The 22,364-nt window shown below is 42.2% G+C and overlaps 1 protein-coding gene across 4 annotated transcripts; it reads left to right on the top strand.

Annotated features, from left to right (window-relative positions):
- Positions 1-131: 131 nt before the first annotated feature.
- LOC110525555 (aspartate beta-hydroxylase domain-containing protein 2) lies at positions 132-22,048 on the top strand. 4 transcript variants are annotated; one of them, XM_021605768.2, is made up of 4 exons: positions 132-526; positions 17,948-19,148; positions 19,441-19,554; positions 19,737-22,048. In XM_021605768.2, exons 2-4 carry the CDS (start codon positions 18,284-18,286, stop codon positions 19,844-19,846), a joined length of 1,089 nt encoding a protein of 362 aa, XP_021461443.1. In that variant the 5' UTR covers positions 132-526; positions 17,948-18,283; the 3' UTR covers positions 19,847-22,048. The 4 variants fall into 4 exon arrangements, with proteins under 4 accessions (XP_021461443.1, XP_036835578.1, XP_036835580.1 ...); XM_036979683.1 differs by lacking the exon at positions 132-526 and adding an exon at positions 546-967; XM_036979685.1 differs by lacking the exon at positions 132-526 and adding an exon at positions 6,955-6,976.
- Positions 22,049-22,364: the final 316 nt, after the last annotated feature.

The following is a 22,364-nucleotide window of genomic DNA, read 5'->3' as shown; positions in this document are numbered from 1 at the left end:
ACCAGTTAGCGAGTCGGACATTTTTGAATTTCCCAGTTCCGACTAATACATGAACGTGGCATTAAATGTACGTTCCTGTCATAGTTCACAAAAGCATGTTGGGAACTGTAGTTTAAATAGTAAAGGGATTGGATGAGTTGCCCACGTCTTTTGTCCTGTAGAGTTTTATAGGCTACTGGCTACATTATTACAAGGCGATTTAAGGTTATTTTTACGGACACATATAGCTTATAAGTATTTACATTCTTATTTGCGAAGGCCTATGTTTAATTTTAAATCTAAAGATTAGCTTGTACGCCTATACCGGGGTAGATTGATCTGACTTCCTGTTGCACTGCGGTGCTTTGTACGTGCTTTGCCTGCTGTTAGTTTACTAGATATCGCGGTGAATGTCATGCAACAACACAAGTTAAGTAGGGGCCTAGTTATGATTGACAGGTAATTATAGGCTTATAGCCTAGATAAAGAGGACACTAGCTGCAGGTAAACCTGTAGGCGAGATATCATCCACAACCATGGCAATTGGGTGAGTTATTATTATTATTGCGCAGGCCTATCATGTTGCATTCGTTCCGAGTTGTTTCTATGGGCTACAAGTCTAGCTTTTACAACTCTTTACACAATATTCTGTCTGCGATTCTGTGGTGATTTTATGCGATTGATTGATGACACGTAGGCAATCATGAGGGCATTAGAGGCAGGAATATTGGTGAAATTGAGAAAGGGGAAACGAGTGTGTTATGGATGGTTGTCCCCATTCCTGTAGGGTTTTTAAATATGACAGTTCCTCAAGACACGGCAGCAGACAACGAGCGTATATAGGCTATAGCTCAGTGGAGTGAACTATGTAGTTGTGCCAGAGCTGTTCTGTGGGAGCGTGCGGTCTCGGTGGACTGTGATCGGGGCTGTGTTCACTTGAGGAGATGGCTGTTCTGGCTGCCCAAGCAGGTTTGCCGGACCATTCTTGGTGAGATGGTTTTGCAGGAGATGCATAGGAAGTTATGTACATTGTGAGCTCTGCTTATACGTGTTTATGTTTACTGCATGCAGTGCATAGTATTCTTGTGACAGTGTATCTTTTCGTCTGTGTCGTGACTCGTGATTGTGGGTGCTTCGTACTGCAGTTACTGTTCATGTATATATGCTGGTGCTAATCCTTTGTTCTCTTCATGCACGTCATGGTTGTTTACATACCATGATCCTGTTTCACTTTCCTAAGGGACAGTTCGAAATGTACAGTACTGGAGGGGGGGGGGGTGTTTGTCAAAAAACATTTAAAAACATTTTTGCTTTGGGGAGTGGTTTTTTTTTTTGCACAGGGGGGGGTAGTGCGTTTTTCCCCCTGATTTACATTCATCATTCTGCAGGTGTTACTATATATTGTCTTCCATATTGCCAGATTTCCTATTCTGCTTGCATGCGCCTCCCCTATCAAGGTGTTTTGGTACTTCCCTTATGCCCTATGCTTTTTCCACATGCTTACTATACCACACATAGGTCAATATAGTCTACCAATCAACTGTCTATCCTGCCCTGTATTCATAGTGACAATAGTGGTAGGTGGATTGTTTGTCCAGATCTGCAGTAGGTTAAGTAGAAATCATACCACACAAAATAATTAAAATCTGCATTTTTCAAAATAAGTCCACAAAATAGAGGAATAGCTGACAAGCAGAGGAGAGGCCAGGTGCATCATTGCATGAAAGAACAGTGAAGACATGCAATTCAAAAAGCTCTCTTATTGATCTTGTTTAAGAACAATCAAATTATCCTACCTAGCCTACAACACCACAATCCAATTAATAATTGCATTATTGTTTTCAAGTGAGTATAATTCTACTCTAGGCTTTGCACTGCAGTGGAAAAGGTCATTTGAATAATGGCGCAAAAGCCCTGAATGTTTCATTCCATTTGGATCAGTTGTGGGTCTACTCTTGACAGATTATAGAAAGGCACAGTAGCAGGCCAGTCTGCCTGTATTTTTCTTCTGATGCGTTGTCTGTTGCTGAACCATTCTCCCAAGTTATCATATGCTCCCAGCAGGCCCAGTTAGAGGTGTGGACTCGAGTCACATGACTTGGACTCGAGTCTGACTCGAGAAAATAAAATAACTTGACTTCACCTTGGAGCCTCAAGACTCGGGACCCGACTGACTACTTGAAATTATCTGGCCAGGATTTGTAATGTTTTGTCACTTATTTTGTGGCACAGAGTATCCATGGATTAGGCTACTCTCCACACAGCCAGAGACGGTATCGCACTTGCAAATAAACAGATTAGCTAGTGAAACCCACACTCTGCCCTCTGATTGGACCAGAAAACTGTCAATTAACACAGGTTGGGTGAGCTACAGTAGCGCAGTGAGAAGGTTTTGAGGGGATGCTGGCAAAAACAGAGTAGCCTACCTACGTTAATATTATCCATATACAAATCAGTCTAGCACTCTACAGAGCTATCTTTACCAGAAAAATAGACTACCTGGTGAATTCATTGATTATTTTCATATTTCAGGTAGACCTAGTTTGGGTGGGTTATAAGTAGGCCTGTGGCGGTCACGAAATTTAATCAGCTGGTGATTGTCAAGCAAGTAACTGTCGGTCTCACAGTAATTGACCGTTAATTAACAAACACATTAAGGATCTCCTGGCTTCCACACAGCCTACAAGCCATTTTAAAAACTCAAATAAATCCATGTAATATAGCCTACACCTTAACAATAAATCCATAATTTATTTTAGACATGTCTAAAGAAGCATGATATGAAGAAAATGTAGTCTATTTCAGAAAATAATAAAAGCATACTCTGACTTGCCCTGATGTGGCTATGACTGTGGGCTACACTAGTTTAACAGACAAGATTTACTTATAATTCCGTGGCATTATTTTATATTATTTTATAGTCTGAATAATACAATTGAACAAAGCTGAATAAAATATACATATTTTCTCCAAATGATTTGAGGGAGAGTGCACATGCGGCCATTCTGTGTTGAGCGGTTAACAAAGAAATAGGTACTCCAATATGCAAAATGTAGAGTTATTAATGTAACTTTAGTTCTACAAATGTTGGGCTATATGTTTTGATTTTTAATACATTGTAAGGCTGCATGGTGAAACTAATGATTATTTGAAAAAAAGTTGCTTGAAAGGCATGAGCTCTGCTTTGTTTTTTTTTTGCGCAGGCTGTACACACTTCATTAGTCTCTCATTCACAATTTGACGAGCACTTGATAATGCCTCGAGTTTCATGGCGGCATCGCCTTTGTGGCCACAATGCACCCCAAAAAATCCATGCCTTTTGCGGCCGGGAGTGCTGTGTTGTGCCATATCCAATTACGAGGTGCATATTGAAGATATTGGATGAACTGTCCACTTTTTCTTTTCGTCAGCCAACAAGATGAGTAGGCCTAACGAACAGCAAAAACTATAGCCAATGTCAATGTACTATCCCCCGTAGTATAAAAGTTGACCTATTCTGTGCGAGAAATAAATATTCCTAACAGTGGGACAGTTGTGGGATGCGATAGATCCCAAATTAATACAACAACTAGCATCAAAAAACCTTGTTTATGCAATGTGGGTGACGAAACAGATCAGAACGTTTTAGCTTAAAATGTTGATAAACTATTAGGTTATTTCTTCACATTATAGGCACAGCCATGCGCACATGGTAGAAGGCTATAAGCGCAAATGTTCCATCAGCGGAAAACACCATTATCAAAAGTGACCGCAAATGCAATTATGCATGTCATGCTTTTATTATAAAGGTGCATTTTTATGTTAAATTATCTTACCCAAACTTGAAACTCACGAGGAAAGCAAATTAATGTGCTTAATTTTAAGAAATGATTTGGCCACTTTAGTTGTGATGCAAACCTTATTAAAACATATAAGCCTACATGAGGTGTGTGACTATGATTTGAACAAGTCACACAGGAATTGTTTCTTATGCGGGGCATCATTCACAAGTGATGATATATAATTAATCAGACTATTCTTGATTTAATCTTGTCTTTACATATACTAAACAATATATGTGTGACATTTATGATTTAGAATGGACCATTATCATGCACCTGTATCGAAACAGGGGCAGCGGAAAAAATACATGTCATCTATGCACTTAAATAGCAAATGGACGCATTTCCTGTGGTTTATTTTCATACCAGGAAAGGTTGGCTATATTCCTGTTGTAAATATAAGCATTGTGCTTAATATTAGGAAAGATTAATAAATATAGTAGGCCTAGTCTATAGAACGCTCATGGGATCCTCTTTTTATTAGCGGCCATCACTCTCTTTTCTCCCGTAATTGCATAGCCAATAGAAATGTTGCGCATCATGAAGTGTTTGATTAGATGTTCAAATACATTTGCATTGATGTCAGAGGGAGTAGAGGGACAATATTGTGCTGAGTACCAGACAGTTAACAAGTTTGGTAGGCTCCTAATGACCAGCAGCAGCATCAGAGCTTCGACAAGCCTAAATACCGTAAGTAAATGGTCATGTGGAATTTGACTGCCTTCATGACTTGTGACCGCTGGTAATACGGTCACTGCAACAACCCTAGTTATAATTATATACCGCAGAGGTGGTACTGGTTATATATCTAACATCGCACTAGCTTCAGGACTTATGCGATGAAGATGTAACATATTCTGGTGAATTACAGTGCCTTCAGAACCCTTTACATTTTGTTAGGTTACAGACTTATTCTAAAATTGATTCAATTGTTTGTTTAACCTCAATCTACACACTACCCCATAATGACAAAGCAAAAACTGGTTTTTAGAAATTTTAGAAAATGTATCAAATAAAACTGAAATATCACATTTACATAAGTATTCAGACCCTTTACTCAGTACTTTGTTGAAGCACCTTTGCCAGCGATTACAGCCTCGGGTCTTCTTGGGTGTGGCGCTACAAGTTTGTCACACCTGTATTTGGAGAGATTCTCCCATTCTACTCTGCAGATCCTCTCAAGCTCTGTCAGGTTGGATGGGGAGCATCGCTGCACAGCGATTTTCAGGTCTCTTCAGAGATGTTCGATCGGGTTCAATTCCAGGCTCTGGCTGGGCCACTCAAGGACATTCAGAGACTTGTCCCGAAGCCATTCTTGTATTGTGTGTGTTCTTAGGGTTGTTGTCCTGTTGGAAGGTGAACCTTCGCCACAATCTGAGGTCCTGAATGCTCTGGAGCATCAATGATCTCTCTGTACTTTGCTCTGTTCATCTTTGCCTCAATCCTGATTAGTCTCCCAGTCCCTGCCACTGTAAAACATCCCCACAGCATGATGCCACCACCACCATGCTTCACCGCAGGGATGGTGCCAGGTTTCCTCCAGATGTGACGCTGGACATTCAGGCAAAGTGTCCAATCTTTGTTTCACCAGACCAGAGAATCTTATTTCTTATGGTCTGAGAGTCTTTAAGTGCCTTTTTGGCAAACTCCAAGTGGGCTGTCATGTGTCTTTTACTGAGGAGTGGCTTCCGTTTGGCCACTCTACCATAAAGGCCTGATTGGTGGAGTGCTGCAGAGATGGTTGTTCTTCTGGAAGGTTCTCCCATCTCCACAGAGGAACTCTGGAGCTCTGTCAGAGTGACCATCAGGTTCTTAGTCACCTCCCTGACCAAGGCCATTCTCCCCCGATTGCTCAGTTTGGCCAGGCGACCAGCTCTAGGAAGAGTCTTGGTGGTTCCAAACTTCTTCTATTTAAGAATGATGGAGGCCACTGTGCTTTTGGGGACCTTTAATGCTGCAGAAATGGTTTGGTACCCTTCCCCATATTTGTGCCTTGACAAAATCCTGTCTCGGAGCTCTACAGACAATTCCTTCGACCTCATGTCATGGTTTTTGTTCTGACATTTACTGTCAACTGTGGGACCTTATATAGACGAATGTGTGCCTTTCCAAATCATGTCCAATCAATTGAATTTAACACAGGTGGACTTCAATCAAGTTTTAGAAACATCTCAAGGATGATCAATGAAAACAGGATGCACCTGACCTTATTTTAATTTCTCATATCAAAGGGTCTGAATACATATGTAAATAAGGAATTTCTGTTTTTTTTATGTCAAAACTGTTTTTGCTTTGTCATTATGGGGTATTATGTGTAGATTGCTGCATATTTGTATTTATTTAATCAATTTTAGAATAAGGCTGTAACGTAACAAAATGTGTAAAAAAGTTCAAACTTTGAACCCCTCCTTTTTGCCGTCCGCAGGTCAAACAGTTTGAGATCCACTGCGCTAGTGAACAGGTTGCTGATTTGTGGTACAGCTATAGGATCGGGTGCAGCGCAAATGTAGGGAGAGAGGGTTAACATAAATAAATATGCAGCTACAAAAAATGGTTTGCTGATCAAGAATATTAACTGTTTTGTGTTGAATTCTTCTTTCTTAACCCATTATTTTATTTATTTTTTCACCTTTATTTAACCAGGTAGGCTAGTTGAGAACAAGTTCTCATTTACAACTGCGACCTGGCCAAGATAAAGCAAAGCAGTGCGACACAAACAACAACAACAGAGTTACACATGGAATAAACAAACATACAGTCAATAATACAATAGAGAAAGTCTATATACAGTGTGTGCAAATGAGGTTGGATAAGGGGGGCGAGGCAATAAATAGGCCATGGTGGCTAAATTATTACAGTATGGCAAATTAAACACTGGGGTGATAGATGTGCAAGTAGCGGTACTGGGGTGCAAAGGAGCAAAATAAATAACAATATGGTGATGAGGTAGTTGGGTGGGCTATTTACAGATTGGCTATGTGCAGTGATCTGTGAGCTGCTCTGACAGCTGATGCTTAAAGCTAGTGAGGGAGATCAGTCTCCAGCTTCAGTGATTTTTTTTTTTTTGCAGTTCGTTCCAGTCATTGGCAGCAGAGAACTGGAAGGAAAGGCGGCCGAAGTAGGAATTGGTTTTGGGGGTGACCAGTAAAATATACCTGCTGGAGTGCGTGCTGCGGGTGGGTGCTGCTATGGTGACCAGTGAGCTGAGATAACGGCGGGGCGTTACCTAGTAACGACTTCTAGATGACCTGGAGCCAGTGGGTTTGGCGACGGATATGAAGCGAGGGCCAGCTCTACGAGAGCGTACAGGTTGCAGTGTTGGGTAGTATATGGGGCTTTGGTGACAACGGATGGCACTGTGATAGACTGCATCCAATTTGCTGAGTAGAGTGTTGGAGGCTATTTTGTAAATGACATCGCCAAAGTCAAGGATCGGTAGGGATAGACAGTTTTACTAGGGTATGTATGGCAGCATGAGGGAAGGATGCTTTGTTGCGAAATAGGAAGCCGATTCTAGATTTAATTTTTGATTGGAGATGCTTAATGTGAGTCTGAAAGGAGAGTTTACAGTCTAACCAGACACCTAGGTATTTGTAGTTGTCCACATATTCTAAGTCAGCACCGTCCAGAGTAGTGATGTTGGGCGGGTGGGTAGGTGTGGACAGCGATCGGTTGAAGAGCATGTATTTAGTTTTGCTTGCATTTAAGAGCAGTTGGAGGCCACGGAAGGAGAGTTGTATGGCATTGAAGCTTGTCTGGAGGTTAGTTAACACAGTGTCCAAAGAAGGGCCAGAAGTATACAAAATGGTGTCGTCTGCTTAGAGGTGGATCAGAGAGTCACCAGCAGCAAGAGCAACATCACTGATGTATACAGAGAAAAGAGTCGGCCTGAGGACTGAAGGTACGGTGGGATTCGAAATGGTCGGTGATCTGTTTGTTAACTTGGCTTTCGAAGACCTTAGAAAGGCAGGGTAGGATAGATATAGGTCTGTAGCAGTTTGGGTCTAGAGTGTCTCCCCCTTTGAAGAGGGGGATGACCGATGCAGCTTTCTAATCTTTGGGGATCTCAGACAATACGAAAGAGAGGTTGAACAGGCTACTTTTAAATGTTTTAATTTATCCGTTAAAGGTAAATTGACTGAGAACACATTCTCATTTGCAGCAACGACCTGGGGAATAGTTACAGGGGAGAGGAGGGGGATGAATGAGCCAATTGTAAACAGGGGATTATTAGGTGACAGTGATGGTTTGAGGGTCAGATTGGGAATTTAGCCAGGACACCGGGGTTAACACCCCTACTCTTACGATAAGTTCCATGGGATCTTTAATGACCTCAGAGTCAGGACACCTGTTTAACGTCCCATCCGAAAGACGGCACCCTACACAGGGCATTTTGCAGCGCTTTCAGAACATCAGCTATCTGGATTTGGGTGAAGGGGAAATGGGGGAGGCTTGGGCAAGTTGCAGTGAGGGTTGCAGGGCTGTTGACCAGGGCAGGGGTAGCCAGGTGGAAAGCATGGCCAGCCGTAGAAAAATGCTTGTTGAAATTGTCAATTATCGTAGATTCATTGGTGGTGACAGTGTTTCCTAGCCTCTGTGCAGTGGGCAGCTGGGAGGTGCTCTTATTCTCCATGGACTTTAGTGTCCCAGAACGTTTTGGAGTTAGTGCTACAGGATGCAAATTTCTGTTTGAAAAAGCTAGCCTTTGCTTTCTTAACTGCCTGTGTATATTGGTTCCTAACTTCCCTGAAAAGTTGCATATTGCGGGGGCTATTCGATGCTAATACAGTATGCCACAGGATGTTTTTGTGCTGGTCAAGGGCAGTCCGGTCTGGAGTGAACCAAGGGCTATGTCTGTTCCTGGTTCAATTTTTTTTGAATGGGGCATGCTTATTTAAGATGATGAGGAAAGCACTTTTAAAGAATAACCAGGCATCCTCTACTGACGGAATGAGGTCAATATTATTCCAGGATACCCGGCCCAGGTCGATTAGAAAGGCCTGCTCGCTGAAGTATTTTAGGGAGCATTTGACAGGGACATCGTGACGGGAAAAGTGTGTTGTGGCCCCCTCGTGCTGTGACGTCGGCAGATGGATCAGTAGGGCTCCGTGTGGTAAACCAGGCCAATTGTTAGAATAGGTATAGTGGCCAAATAATTTGTCCGATTGGCCTCTGAAGCTAACAGTCCAATGTGCTCTAGACAGTTAGCGGGCCGCGGCTAGCAGGCTAGAAGATGGGCCTAGCAAGGCTATCTCCAGGCTAATTGGTTCTTGCTTCGGGACAGAAACGTTAGCCAGGAGTGGCCACTCGGATAGCAGCTAGCTGGCTGCGGTGATCCAGGTGAGGAAGAGGAAAAAACGTTCAGAGTTTGCGGTAGGGATACGGAGAAAAATAAGTCAGATTTGTTGTGGTTTGAGTCGCTCTGTGCAGACTGGCGAGAGTTGTCCGGGCTAAAGGTAGCTGATGACCGCTAGCAGTGGCTAGCTGACTACTAGCTAGTAGCTAGTTAGTTGGCTAGCTTCTTTTGTGGGGTTCTGGTTCAGAGGACGGATCAGCAGTGCTCCGTGTGATGAACCAGGCCAATTGGCAAAATAGGTATAGTGGCCAAAGAATTTGTCTGATGGGCCTCCTTAAGCTAACAGTTCGATGTGCTCTAGACAGCTAGTGGGCCGCGGCTAGCAGGCTAGCGGGTGGGCATACAGGGGACGTCGCGACGGAGGAGTCAGTTGAAAAAAAACTTTGGGTGGAATTACGTCGGTAGTCCAGTCCTGATGGGTCGGTGGGGGTCCAGGTATTGTAGCCCAAGGAGTGGCTGATGGGCTTCTACTGCTAGCCGGGAAGGGCCTAGCAATGGCTAACTGACTACTATTTAGTAGCCAGTTACCTGGCTAGCTTTTGATGGGGGTTCTGGTTCTTAAGTATATAAAAATAGCAGATCTGTACCACATTGGGTGAGGCGGGTTGCAGGAGAGTATATTCAGTCCGTAGATGGAAAGTGATAATAAAATATTTACGAATATATACGAAAGAACAAGGAAAAACAATATTAACATGTGACAAGACCAAACACACGTCTGACTGCTACACCATCTTGGATGTAGACCCTCACTTTAAGGTCCTCACCTAAAGTGCAGAGTATCAAAATCCTGAGGCATATGTAAATCTGTTTTTTCAGGAGGGTGCAATTGCAAAGGTTCTATCTGACACTTCTGAATTAGACTTGTTCAGTTTTTAAGAATGTAGCTATTTGAATACATACATTATATAATATCACTATTGTACCCAAACCAGAAACCGTGGATTGATGCCAGCATTCGCGCGAAACTGAAAGCGCAATACACTGCTTTTAACCAGGGCAAGTTGACGGGAAACATGACCGAATACAAACAGTGTAGCTATTCCCTTCACACGGCAATCAAACAAGCTAAGCGTCAATATAGAGACAAAGTAGAGTTGCAATTCAACGGCTCAGACACAAGAGGTATGTGGCAGGGTCTACAGTCAATCACGGATTACAAAAAGAAAACCAGCCCCGTCGCGGACCAGGATGTCTTGTTCCCAGACAGACTGAATAACTTCTTTGCTCGCTTTGAGGACAATACAGTGCCACTGACACGGCCCGCTACCAAAACCTGCGGGCTCTCCTTCAGTGCAGCCGACGTGTTAACCCTCACAAGGTTGCAGGTCCAGATGGTCAATCAGTGTTGCTTCCTAAGTGGACAGTTTGATTTCACAGAAGTGTGATTGACTTGGAGTTACATTGTATTGTTTAAGTGTTCCCTTTATTTTTTTGAGCACAGTACATTTAAAAAAAAGCATTCTTTATGGGGAAAAAATAAGGTATTATCTTATAAATAGGGAAGGTGGAGTTATGTCACGTGCCGTTAACAAAAATATAGAAATGTTTGCTCTATCCCAAATTACAACCAACTGATTTCAGCGTTAACTCAAATATGGAGGAGGCAAGTGGAAAGGGGAGAAGGTAGGGAACTTGTCTGCCCTTTATTAAATACTAAAATTGGCCTCCAAAAATGGTCATAAATACAAAAATATACACATTTTAATTTGAGGATCAAAATCTTTTACAGGTTGCAAAATAGTTTAGATTTTCGATGTGCCGATTCCATGGCACATGGTTTATGAACTGATACACAAAACAACGCTTGTTTCAAAATGTATTTAAGATGTATGTATTTTTTATTATACAAAATTCTTGCCATGAACAGACTGTTATGTACAGTGCTGTGAAAAAGCATTTACCCCCTTATTTTTCTCATATTTTGTCCATTTTTGATACTGCAGTGTTTGGTTTTTGCCAGGCGTAATGGGACCGATGTTGTCCAAAGGGTTAGACTTTTGAATCATCCGTGCATGGAGCATTCTTCTAAGAGTGTTGATGACCATCCAGGTGCTTTTTGGTAAACTTGAGTCAACCTTTTAGGTGACATGGGTCCAATTATGCCTGGCAAAAACCAAACACTGCATTCCACAGTAAGTACCTCATACCAACAGTCAAGCATGGTGGTGGTTTGGGGATGCTTTGCTACTTCAGGACCTGGACGACTTGCCTTAATAGAAGGAACCATGAATTCTGTTCTGTATCAGAGAATTCTACAGGAGAATGTCAGGCCATCAGTCTGTGAGCTGAAGCGCAGATGATTCATGCAGCAAGATAATGATCCAAAATACACAATCAAGGTTACATGAAAATGGCTAAAAAGCAACACATTTGAAGGTTTGGACTGGCCTAGTCAAAGTCCAGACCTAATCCGAATTGAGATGTTGTGCCAGGACTTGAAACCAACAGTTCATGCTTGAAAAACACAAATGTCCCTATTTAAAGCAGTTCTGCATGCAATACTTGGCTAAAATTCCTCCACAGCTATGTGAGAGACTGATCAACAACTATAGGAAGCATTTGGTTGCAGTCATTGCAGCTAAAGGTGGCACATCCAGTTATTGCGTGTAAGGGGGAAATTACTTTTTCACACAGGGAATTGGGTGTTGCATAACTTTGTCAATTAAATAAATAAAATATTTTTTTGTTGTTATTTGAACAGGTTCCCCTTATCTAATAGTAGGCTTTGGTTGAAGAGCTGTTAACATTACCTATCAAAAATAGAGAAAATCAGAAAGGAGACAAATACTTTCTCACGGCGCTGATATGGGGCATACAACCATGTTAGCTTTGCAGATTTTGCTGCGAAGAGACAGAACCATTAGATCACTTATTCTGGTATTGCCTCTATGGTATTGCCCACACAAAACCACACACATACACATGTAACACACATAACACACACACGCATACTGACACAACACAAACACACAGTCGGAAGTTTACATACACTTAGGTTGGTGTCATTAAAACTCGTTTTTCAACAACCCCACATATTTCTTGTTAACAAACTATAGTTTTGGCAAGTCGGTTAGAACATCTACTTTGTGGATGACACAAGTATTTTTTCCAACAATTGTTTACAGACAGGTTATTTCACTTATTCACTGTATCACAATTCCAGTGGGTCAGAAGTTTACATACACTAAGTTGACTGTGCCTTTAAACAGCTTGGAAAATTCCCGAAAATGATGTCATGGCGTTAGAAGTTTTTGATATGCTAATAGACATCATTTGAGTCAATTGGAGGTGAACCTATGGATGTATTTTAATGCATACCTTCATACTCAGTGCCTCTTTGCTTGACAACATGGGAACATTTTTAAAAATCAGCCAAGACCTCCGAATCTTATTTTTAGACCTCCACAAGTCTGGTTCATCCTTGGGAGCAATTTCCAAACACCTGAAAGTACCGTGTTCATCTGTACAAACAATAGTACGCAAGTATAAACACCATGGGACTACACAGCCGTTATACCGCTCAGGAAGGAGACGCGTTCTGTCTCCTAGAGATGAACAAATCAATCCCAGAACAACAGCAAAGGACCCTGTGAAGATGCTGGAGGAAACAGGTACAAAAGTATCTATATCCACAGTTAAACAAGTCCTAGATCGACATAACCTGAAAGGCCGCTTAGCAAGGAAGAAGCCACTGCTCCAAAACCGACATAAAAAAAACAGACTACGGTTTGCAACTGCACATGGAGACAAAGATTGTACTTTTTGGAGAAATGTCATCTGGTCTGATGAAACAAAAATAGAACTGTTTGGCCATAATGAACATCGTTAGGTTTGGAGGAAAAAGGGGGAGGCTTGCAAGCAGAAGAACACCATCCCAAACGTGAAGCATGGTGGTGGCAGCATCATGTTGTGGTGGTGCTTTTCTGCAGGAGGGACTGGTGCACTTCACAAAATAGATGGCATCATGAGGCAGGAAAATTATGTGGATATATTGAAGCAACATCTCAAGACATAAGTCAGGAAGTTAAAGCTGGGTCGCAAATGGGTCTTCCAAATGGACAATGACCCCAAGAATACTTCCAAAGTTGTGGCAAAATTGCTTAAGGACAACAAAGTCAAGGTATTGAAGTGGACATCACAAAGCCCTGACCTGAATCCCATAGAAAATTTGTGGGCAGGACTGAAAAAGCGTGCGAGCAAGGAGGCCTACAAACCTGACTCAGTTACACCAGCTCTGTCAGGAGGAATGGGCCAAAATTCACCCAACTTATTGTGGGAATCTTGTGGAAGGCTACCCGAAACATTTGATCCAAGTTAAACAATTTAAAGGCAATGCTACCAAATACTAATTGAGTGTCTGTAAACTTCTGACCCCCTGGTAATGTGATGAAAGAAATAAAAGTTGAAATAAATAATTAAACTATTAATCTGACATTTCACATTCTTAAAATAAAGTGGTGATCCTAACTGACCTACAACAGGGAATGTTTACTAGGATTAAATGTCAGGAATTGTGAAAAACTGAGTTTAAATGTATTTGGCTAAGGTGTATGTGAACTTCCGACTTCAACTGTACTATTAAATACATGTGCACACCCTTTTACACTCATAATGTGCTGCTGCTACTCTGTTCTTTATTTTACTCGTATTATCTATCCAGATGCCTAGTCACGTTACCCTGCCGTGATGTACATGCATGACAAGAGTATTTGGACTCATCTCATTACAAAATCATGAGCATTAATATGGAGTCGGTCCCCTTTGCTGCTATAACAGCTTCCACTCTTCTGGGAAGGATTTCCACTAGATGTTGGAACATTACTGCAGGGAATTGCTTCCCTTCAGTCACAATCATTACTGAGGTCGGACACTGATGTTGGGCGATTAGGCCTGGCTCGCAGTCCCAAAGGTGTTTAATGGGGTTGACATCAGTGCTCTGTACAGGCCAGTCAAGTTCTTCCACACCGATCTCGACAAACTATTTCTGTATGGACCTCACTTTGTGCACTGGGGCATTGTCATGCTGAAACAGGAAAGGACCTTCCCCAAACTGTTGCCACAAAGTTGGAAGCACAGAATCGTCTAGAATGTCATTGTATGCTGTAGCGTTAAAATTTAACTTCACTTGAACTAAGGGGTCTAGGCTGAACCATTATTCCTCCTCCAGCAAACACTACAGTTGGCACTATGCATTGGGGCATGTAGTGTTCTCCTGGAATCCGCCAAACCAGATTTGTCCGTCGGACTGCCAGATGGTTAAGCATGATTCGTCACTCCAAATAACATGTTTCCACTGCTCCAGAGTCCAATGGCGGCGAGCTTTACACCACTCCAGCTGACGCTTGGCATTGCGCATGGTGATCTTAGGCTTGTGTGAGGCTGCTCGGCCATGGAAACTAATTTCATGAAGCTCCCAATGAACAGTTATTGTGCTGACGTTGCTTCCAGTTGAAGTTTGTAACTCGGTAGTGAGTGTTGCAACCGAGGACAGACCATTCAGCACTCGGCAATCCCATTTTGTGAGCTTGTTTGGCCTACCACTTCGCGGCTGAGCTGTTGTTTCTCCTAGATGTTTCCACTTCACAATAACAGCACTTACAGTTGAGCGGGGCAGCTCTAGCAGGGCAGAAATTTGACGAACTTACTTGTTGGAAAGGTGGCATCCTATGGTGATGTCACGTTGAAACTCACCAAGCTCTTCAGTATGGGCTATTCTACGGCCAATGTTTGTCTAAGGAGATTACATGGTTGTGTGCTCAATTTTATACACTTCAGCAATGGGTGTGGCTGAAATAGACCAATCCACTAATTTGAAGGGGTGTCTACATACTGCTGTGTATATATAGTGTACCTACACGTACGCTACGGTCACAAAATGCAGGCCTTAATTAGTCGGGTACTCCCTGTATATAGTTCCCTTGTGTATTTTAATTTATTCCTCGTGTTACTATTTACTTGTTATACATTATTTTTAAACTGCATTGTTGGGAAGGGCTCGTAAGCAAGCATTTCACAGTAAAGTCTACACCAGTTGTATTCAGTGCATGTGATAAATACAATTGTATTTGATTATGTAGTTTGTTTTTGGTCACAGGTCCATGAGTGACTAAAAGTCATAACATTGTTCACAAATTATATCACTGTTGGGCGTTCTGGAAAGCCATACTCAATCAATCAACAACATAATACTCTTAACAAAATATTCAACTTTCAATCACAATCTGTTGATTTAATATGAGATTTAGAAAGGTTCAGAATCTATGTAAGACATCACAGCACAGTTGAAAATACAGTGAGCTCAAAGTATTGGGACAGTGACAATTTGTATTTTGTTTAGGCTCTGTACTCCAGCACTTTGGATTTGAAATGATACAATGACTATTGGGTTAACGTTTAGACTGTCAGCTTTAATTTTAGGGTATTTTCATACATATCGGGTGAACCGTTTAAAAGTTACAGCACTTTTTGTACATAGTTACGGATAATCTTGAATAATGATGAGTGAGAAAGTTACAGAGGCATAAATATCATACCCCCGAAAAATGCTAACCTCCCCTGTTATTGTAATGGATAGAGGTTAGCATGTCTTGGGGATATGATATTTGTGCTTCTAACTTTCTCACTCATCATTATTCACAATTGATTCATGAGTAACCGTAATCATGGTAGCATCCACATTAATGTAGAAGTGTTTAGAAACATTCTATTCTTGTTTAAAATAAAAGTGACTGGAGTACAGAGCCAAAACAACAATGTGTTACTGTCCCAATACTTTTGGAGGTCACTGTATATGGCACAAGGAAATCAAGAGAGGGTGGTCTATGGAGATAGGTGGGATGGGTTGAGAGAAGCTGAGGGGTGGATTTAATCTGTAATAGTTATTCATCTGTAATAGACGGGAAAATAAAATATATAATGTGTACCGGTCACTTTTAATCCAAATGTCCAAAGAATCCAATGAATCCAAATGTGTATATAAAATAGAAATATATTATGTACAGATGTATTTGTAACAAAGTTACTTTTGTCCTCCGAAGAGACGGAGTTCTAATCTGATTTAAGCTACTCCAAAAGTCTCTTTGTCGGCTAACTGCTCACATTCATCCACTCCACTCTAATATAATTCCAGCATCCAAACTGCGCAACAGCCATTCAATTAATGGAAAAAGAGACATCTGTTACAAAACACAAAAGTTTCAATACTGAGTAAGGAGGGATGTCGAGATTGACATACTCTTCTTGATTGTGTTGTTGATAAGCACTTGGAAGTCTAATCGTTGTGCGGTTATGCGTTGCTTATTGGTTCTGTGTGGTGCATTGGCACAGAAACCTGTTGATGGAAAATGTGTTGTGTGTGTATATATTTTAAATTATTATAAATAAAGCATCAAAATGTAGAACCTGATTTTCCCCCTAGCTGATCATTGTCTGCAGACGGATCTGATCGTGGTATAATGATACAGGCGCGGAGAGTGATGTGGTGGTCGGCAAACCCTTAACCTCCAGGCCCGTTAGCTGAAGTGGTAAAGTCGAAATCCACGTTTATAAACACAGGGTTGCTACAGTTATTGTTAGTTATGGTGGTAATAATTATTTTTGAGTTAATTTTATGAGGGGGCGGGGTGTGTAAAAAAACTTTACAGTACAAGGGGAGGGTCATGTGAAAATATTTTTTATGTTTGGGAGGGTGGTGCATTTTTCTTTTGGACACCTAGAATTGGATCAGCACACCCCCAGTACATTTCTAACTGTCCCTAATGTATAACAAGCCAGTACAGTAGTGCTATTCTAGAACACCGTAGTGGCTCTCGTTTAGTATACATATCCTTAGAGCTGCTCTCACTATTGATTCATGTAGGCAGATGTCAACACTGTCTATTTATGTTTCATGCATAATGTTATCCGACTACGTGCTCTCTCTTTCTGTCACACACTCTATCTCTCTGCAGTGTTTCCCCTAGGATTTTTTCCAGCAGCGGTGGCAAAGTTAGTGTGGGGGGTAGTGGGCGTGGCCAATGGGGCAGTTTTAAAGGCCATAGAGACATTTTAGTTTTAAAGCTAATTTCCTGCAATTCTACACATTTTGTCATGGCGCTGAGAGAAAAATTGCAGTTTCATGGGTAATTTCCTGCAGCTCTACACATTTTGCCATGGGGCTGATTTGTAGTTTTAAAGCTGGTTTCCTGCAATTCTATACATTTTGCTATCTGATTGACTCAAACATTATAACAAAGTCAATGGAGGCCCCATGCCATGCCATTTTTTAAATTTCAAATTCTCCTTGTCAAGTTTTTATTTCCTCAAAGATGATCTTATTTAAAAAATATATTGCTTCATGGTATGTTCTACATACATACATACATACATACATACATACATACATACTTTTATATCTGGTTTTAGTCGTTTAAGTTTATATTGAAAACATTTTACCATCCCGAAAAAATGATTCATGAAGCCATGAGTCATATGCATGAAATGTGACTCATGGCTTTGTACAATGCAGTGCGGAGGTGTGTGGAGACCTGAATTTGAAATGCCATCCGTATGGGTGTGTGCATGGTGCAGTGTGTGTGTCCAGAGCTGAGTGTGGGGGTGGGAGTTAGCTGGTTTAATACGGAACTAAGTGAGGGAAGTCATGTGGAAAACTGAACTTGAAATGACATCTGCATGTTGGTACTCTACTTCTGTATTAGATGCTGCCTAAAGTCTTGAGTGTATTTGTTTGTGCAATGCTTATGCCTAATGACCTTTTCCCTATCTTTCCTTCCCTCTCTTTCTGATGCAGAGGCCAGACACTCTGAGGTATGTTGTCTGTCTGCATTTGTCTAAAATGAAAAAGGGAGGGAGCAGCACAAATACCGCACAGCCAGACGCCATGCAGGGGGAGCCCTCCCCTCATCCCTGAGTGCTGAAACTGGAGCCTGAATGTGTCATCAGATAGTGTCAGACTGCATCCAGCAGGGGGGATGATAAGAGTTTATAGAAAGTAGCCTTTCAGACACCCTGTGGAAGATTTTCCTCTAAAATACTATTTTGAATCAGTCAGACAGATTTGGTCATTGACCTTCTCAACAGTAGTTTCTCCAGACCAGACCGCCAGGGGGTTTAGCGAGGAGCCAGTATGGAGTGGTCACTAGAAAGGGTGAGGGAGATGGTGGCTGGAGGGATGCAGTCTATGAGGGACTGTGAGTCCAGTGCCTTTGGCACAGCCATGTGCCTGCTGCTGCTCTTTGTGTGGTACTGTTACAGGGTAGGTCGTGAGCACAGCTCCTCTCCCCTGCGTGGGGGGTACAGCAATGAGCCCAGTCGAGTAGGAGGGGGTGGGGGGGCCTTGATCAGCACAGATGGGGATGGTAGGGCAAAAGGCAGGCCAGTGTCAGGGGTGGAGGAGCAGAACGGCTTTGCTTACTGCCAGTCCACTGAGTGTTTTCGCTGCACCAACACAGGGGAGGGTCTTAATCAGAGGCTGTACCACAGCTTGCAGGATTACGCCAAACGCTACACCTGGTCGGGCATGGGCAGGGTACACAAAGGGGTACGAGACCAGGGCCGCTACCTCACCAGCCGGCCCACCATCCAGAGGCCAGAGGTGTTCTTCCTTCCTGACCTGCCCTCAGCACCCTTCTTCTCCCGGGACGCACAGAAACACGACGTGGAGCTGCTGGAGAGGAGCTTCCCTGCTCTGCTGGCTGAGTTTGAGAACATCTACCACGCCCCCCCAGCGCGGGCTGGCTCCTCCCTGCCTCCGGGCTGGAAGGCCAACAGCACCCCCCATGGCCAGTGGTGGACCTTCTACCTGGTGAACCAGGGAACTCCGCTGGCCCTGAATGCCAGGAGGTGCCCCCGGGCCTGGAGGGTACTGGGCCAGCTGCGCACCTTCATTGCCAACAACGTGTTTGGAAATGCCTGCTTCTCTGTGCTGACCCCCGGAGCCCTGATAACTGAGCATTACGGCCCAACCAACGTCAGGCTGCGCTGCCACCTGGGTAAGAAATGGAGGGAGCTCCCTGGAGGGCTACAACACTGTTAAATATAGGGATGCACCTGGCTCCCAAAATGCACCTGGCTCCCATATGTATGTGTTCACCTGTGTCTTTGTGAAAGTATTACAATGATAATAATGATTTTCACTATAGTATGGTTGGTTTTAAAACTTGCTTTGCTTGCAGCATATACAGCTGACATTTTAGAATATATTCATATGTGTTTGTGTCATACAATATTTCCCTTAGTTTCTTTAGTAATTATATAGACTGACTTTCTGTCTGTCCTCTGTAGGTCTTAGAGTGCCCTCTTCCTGTGAGCTGGTAGTTGGAGGGGAGCCGCAGTGCTGGTCTGAGGGGAGCTGTCTGCTGTTTGATGACTCCTTCCTCCACAGGGCCTTCCATGAGGGTGAGAGAGGGACAGCTGTTTGTGAGGAGGGATGAAAAGGGTCGCCTTTTTCTACCCTGGGTTGTGTGTGTGTGTGTGTGTGTTTGTGTGTGTGTGTGTGTAATATTCTGACAAAGTGTTATTAAGCTGTTATAAAGGGTTGATTGGAGGAAAACATGAATCTGTGTTTTCTCTATGTTCAGGCAGCCCAGAGGACGGCCCCAGGGTGGTCTTCATGGTGGACCTCTGGCACCCTAATGTGGCAGCTGCTGAGAGGCAGGCTCTGGACTACATCTTCACCCCTGGACGCTGAGCAGGCGGTGGGGTGGGGTGGGGGGGAGAGGAAGAGAGACAGAGCTAAAGAGAGAAACACAGAGAGGTAAAGAGAGACAGAGAATGTGTCAGAATTTAAGAGAGAGTTGGTGAGAAAAGAACACTGTGAGTGAGGTGAGACATCTTCTTCTTTGTCTCTTGTTCCGTTCCCACACTCACTGTGTACATATTCTCTGTCTTGTTCGAATTGGCTCTCTCCCTGTAACTCTTAGCACCTACTGACTTTGACCAAACAGACGTAATGTAAAATGTTACATTTGAATGTTTACAGCCCCAATCCTTATATCTGTGATTATTCCTGCCCATGTGTGATAGTTTACTGTGCTCTCCTTTAGAAATCAATACAGCTTTCACAAAAACAGTTGGATAAGCACATGGAAAATGTTTTTTTTAGAAATCAAATTATTTGCTAGAGACTGCCTGTGTTGCTACACAGGAGAAATGGTTGTATTTGCAGTAGTGGAGAAATCACTGAGGAAGCCAGAAAAAAAAGCCATATTACAACCTATGTGTTGTGATAACTGCGTTGTTTGCTCTGTAACCTGTTAATTCATATGCCTTGCGACTGTGTTATATAGGTCTAAAGACCGAGACAATAAGAAGACAGTGGCAGAATAAATTCAACCACCTTTGTTTTATCACAAAACCCGGATAGCAACCTCTGTCCGGTTTAGTCCACAAAGCATATTGCATGTAACAGACATGACCTACAGCATGGTCAAATAAGTTAATGTTTCTGACTATTCCAGCACCATTTCAACTTCAACATTTCAACATCATCAAATCACCTCTGCTTAGTCTAATACGCTGAACTAAAAAATACCAAAAACAATTTAGTCCAATCAACGTAAGCTAAACATGATGTGGCTGTCCATGGATCTAATTTATTTGTGCGTGTGCGCATTTGTGCAAGTAGAATAATATGTTGACTCGCCCTACTTGTAGAGAAATGCCAATGCCATCCTCCTCTTTCATTTTGACGAAACGGTCTATCATACAGTACACGGTTTTATTTTTTGTTGTCCTAGGCTAGCTGTCTAAAATGCATGCTGGCCTAACTTCCATTCATGGGCAATGTTAGCTAGATAACATTAGTCTTCTACATCTAGCTACATGTTGAACTAACATTCTCTCTCAGGCCAGGGTCACAACAATGTATGAATGAATGGTCAGAATGCCGTTATAATCATTGGCCAGTACAGAGAATTAAGTAAAACAATAAGTCCAAATCCCTATCGCCATCCATGGCTAATTTAGGAAACGGAAAACTTTAGCTAGCTAGCTAGTCACTGGAAGACAACAACACACAACGAGATGCAACAATTCAACTTGTTTCTATCAATGATGTATGCTCTCAATGCGATTTGATAGTAGTGACGCCAAAATCCAAGCTGACTTCAATTGACACTTTTTTGGGGGGGTGCGCCAAGACAGTTTAGCTCAACGATGAGCAACTAGTTTTTTTTATTTTTATCAAGGGAGGCCAAATGCTCTCAGGCGTTCCTTGCTTTCCATTCAATGCTAGGGGCGGCAACAATGTCATTCATCTATCTGATGCTGGCTGTCGTTGGGACCAGACAGAATCAGATAGATGGCATACATGTAGAGCGACAGAGGGGGCGCTGTTTCGTTTGTTCGGATGCTTTCTCCTCTGAGATACATTTAGACTTGCGAATTGAAGGAAAATTATGAAACCGAGAGATGAATGCTAAATGATTTTATGTTATTTTCTTGATACATTTTTTTGGGGAGCTTGGCTTCCCTTGACATCCATGAATACACGCCACTGTGTATTTGGTAAATTATCTAATTAATGGTTGTAATATTGTTGGTTGTATTTGATATCAACTTTGTATTTATGTAAATAGAGTTGGATTACAAAACATATCTGAGAGGTTTTGAAATATAATTGTCTTACAATCGGTAGGTATTGTGTGGTCTTAATTTACTGGTACTGCATTGTCATCTTCTCTCCCGAGTATTTGTCATTTTGAGACATTCATTTTTAGATATTTGAAATGTTTATCAAGTGGTTTGGCTATTGTTCAGTAACATTTTATACCATTCTGTGATTTTTCAGCTGCATATCAAATGTTTGGTGATATTCTTCCCCAATAGTCATATTTGTGGCATTTGTATTCATTTTGAACAGTATTTAATAAATGGCAAATTATCTGAATCAGACAGCTTCAGTCTTGAATTCATAATCTATTTGGTGCATGGTAACACTGTTGTAACCGCTTATGTATTCAGTGCGTGTGTCTGCATATCAGTACCCTTGGGTAGAACGTTGTCCTGCAGTTTCATATTAGTGGCACCAGGAGGCGTAGGTGTGCCATATATAGTATGAGCAGATGGAGAGGTGAATATAGAGATTCCACTGAAGCAAAGCAAGGCCAGTACACTAACACATCTACGCTACTCAACCTTAGCAGCAGAGGAATTATAATGCACTGTAAAAAAAAAAAAGTGTGAAGTCAGTAAAAAAAAAATGGTTA

Source organism: Oncorhynchus mykiss, chromosome 6 (assembly GCF_013265735.2).
Source record: "Oncorhynchus mykiss isolate Arlee chromosome 6, USDA_OmykA_1.1, whole genome shotgun sequence".
Taxonomy (NCBI): Eukaryota; Metazoa; Chordata; class Actinopteri; order Salmoniformes; family Salmonidae; genus Oncorhynchus; species Oncorhynchus mykiss.
Note: the sequence above shows the minus strand (reverse complement) of the source record. Positions and strands in the feature narration are given on the sequence as shown.

What these genes read in the sequence shown, in the direction of transcription:
- LOC110525555 (XM_021605768.2), top strand. Translation starts at nt 18,284, where the DNA reads ATGGAGTGGTCACTAGAAAGGGTGAGGGAGATGGTGGCTGGAGGGATG. An exon ending in CAGGCTGCGCTGCCACCTGG is followed by an intron (nt 19,149 to 19,440) that starts GTAAGAAATGGA and finishes TGTCCTCTGTAG; the next exon opens with GTCTTAGAGTGCCCTCTTCC. An exon ending in CCACAGGGCCTTCCATGAGG is followed by an intron (nt 19,555 to 19,736) that starts GTGAGAGAGGGA and finishes CTCTATGTTCAG; the next exon opens with GCAGCCCAGAGGACGGCCCC.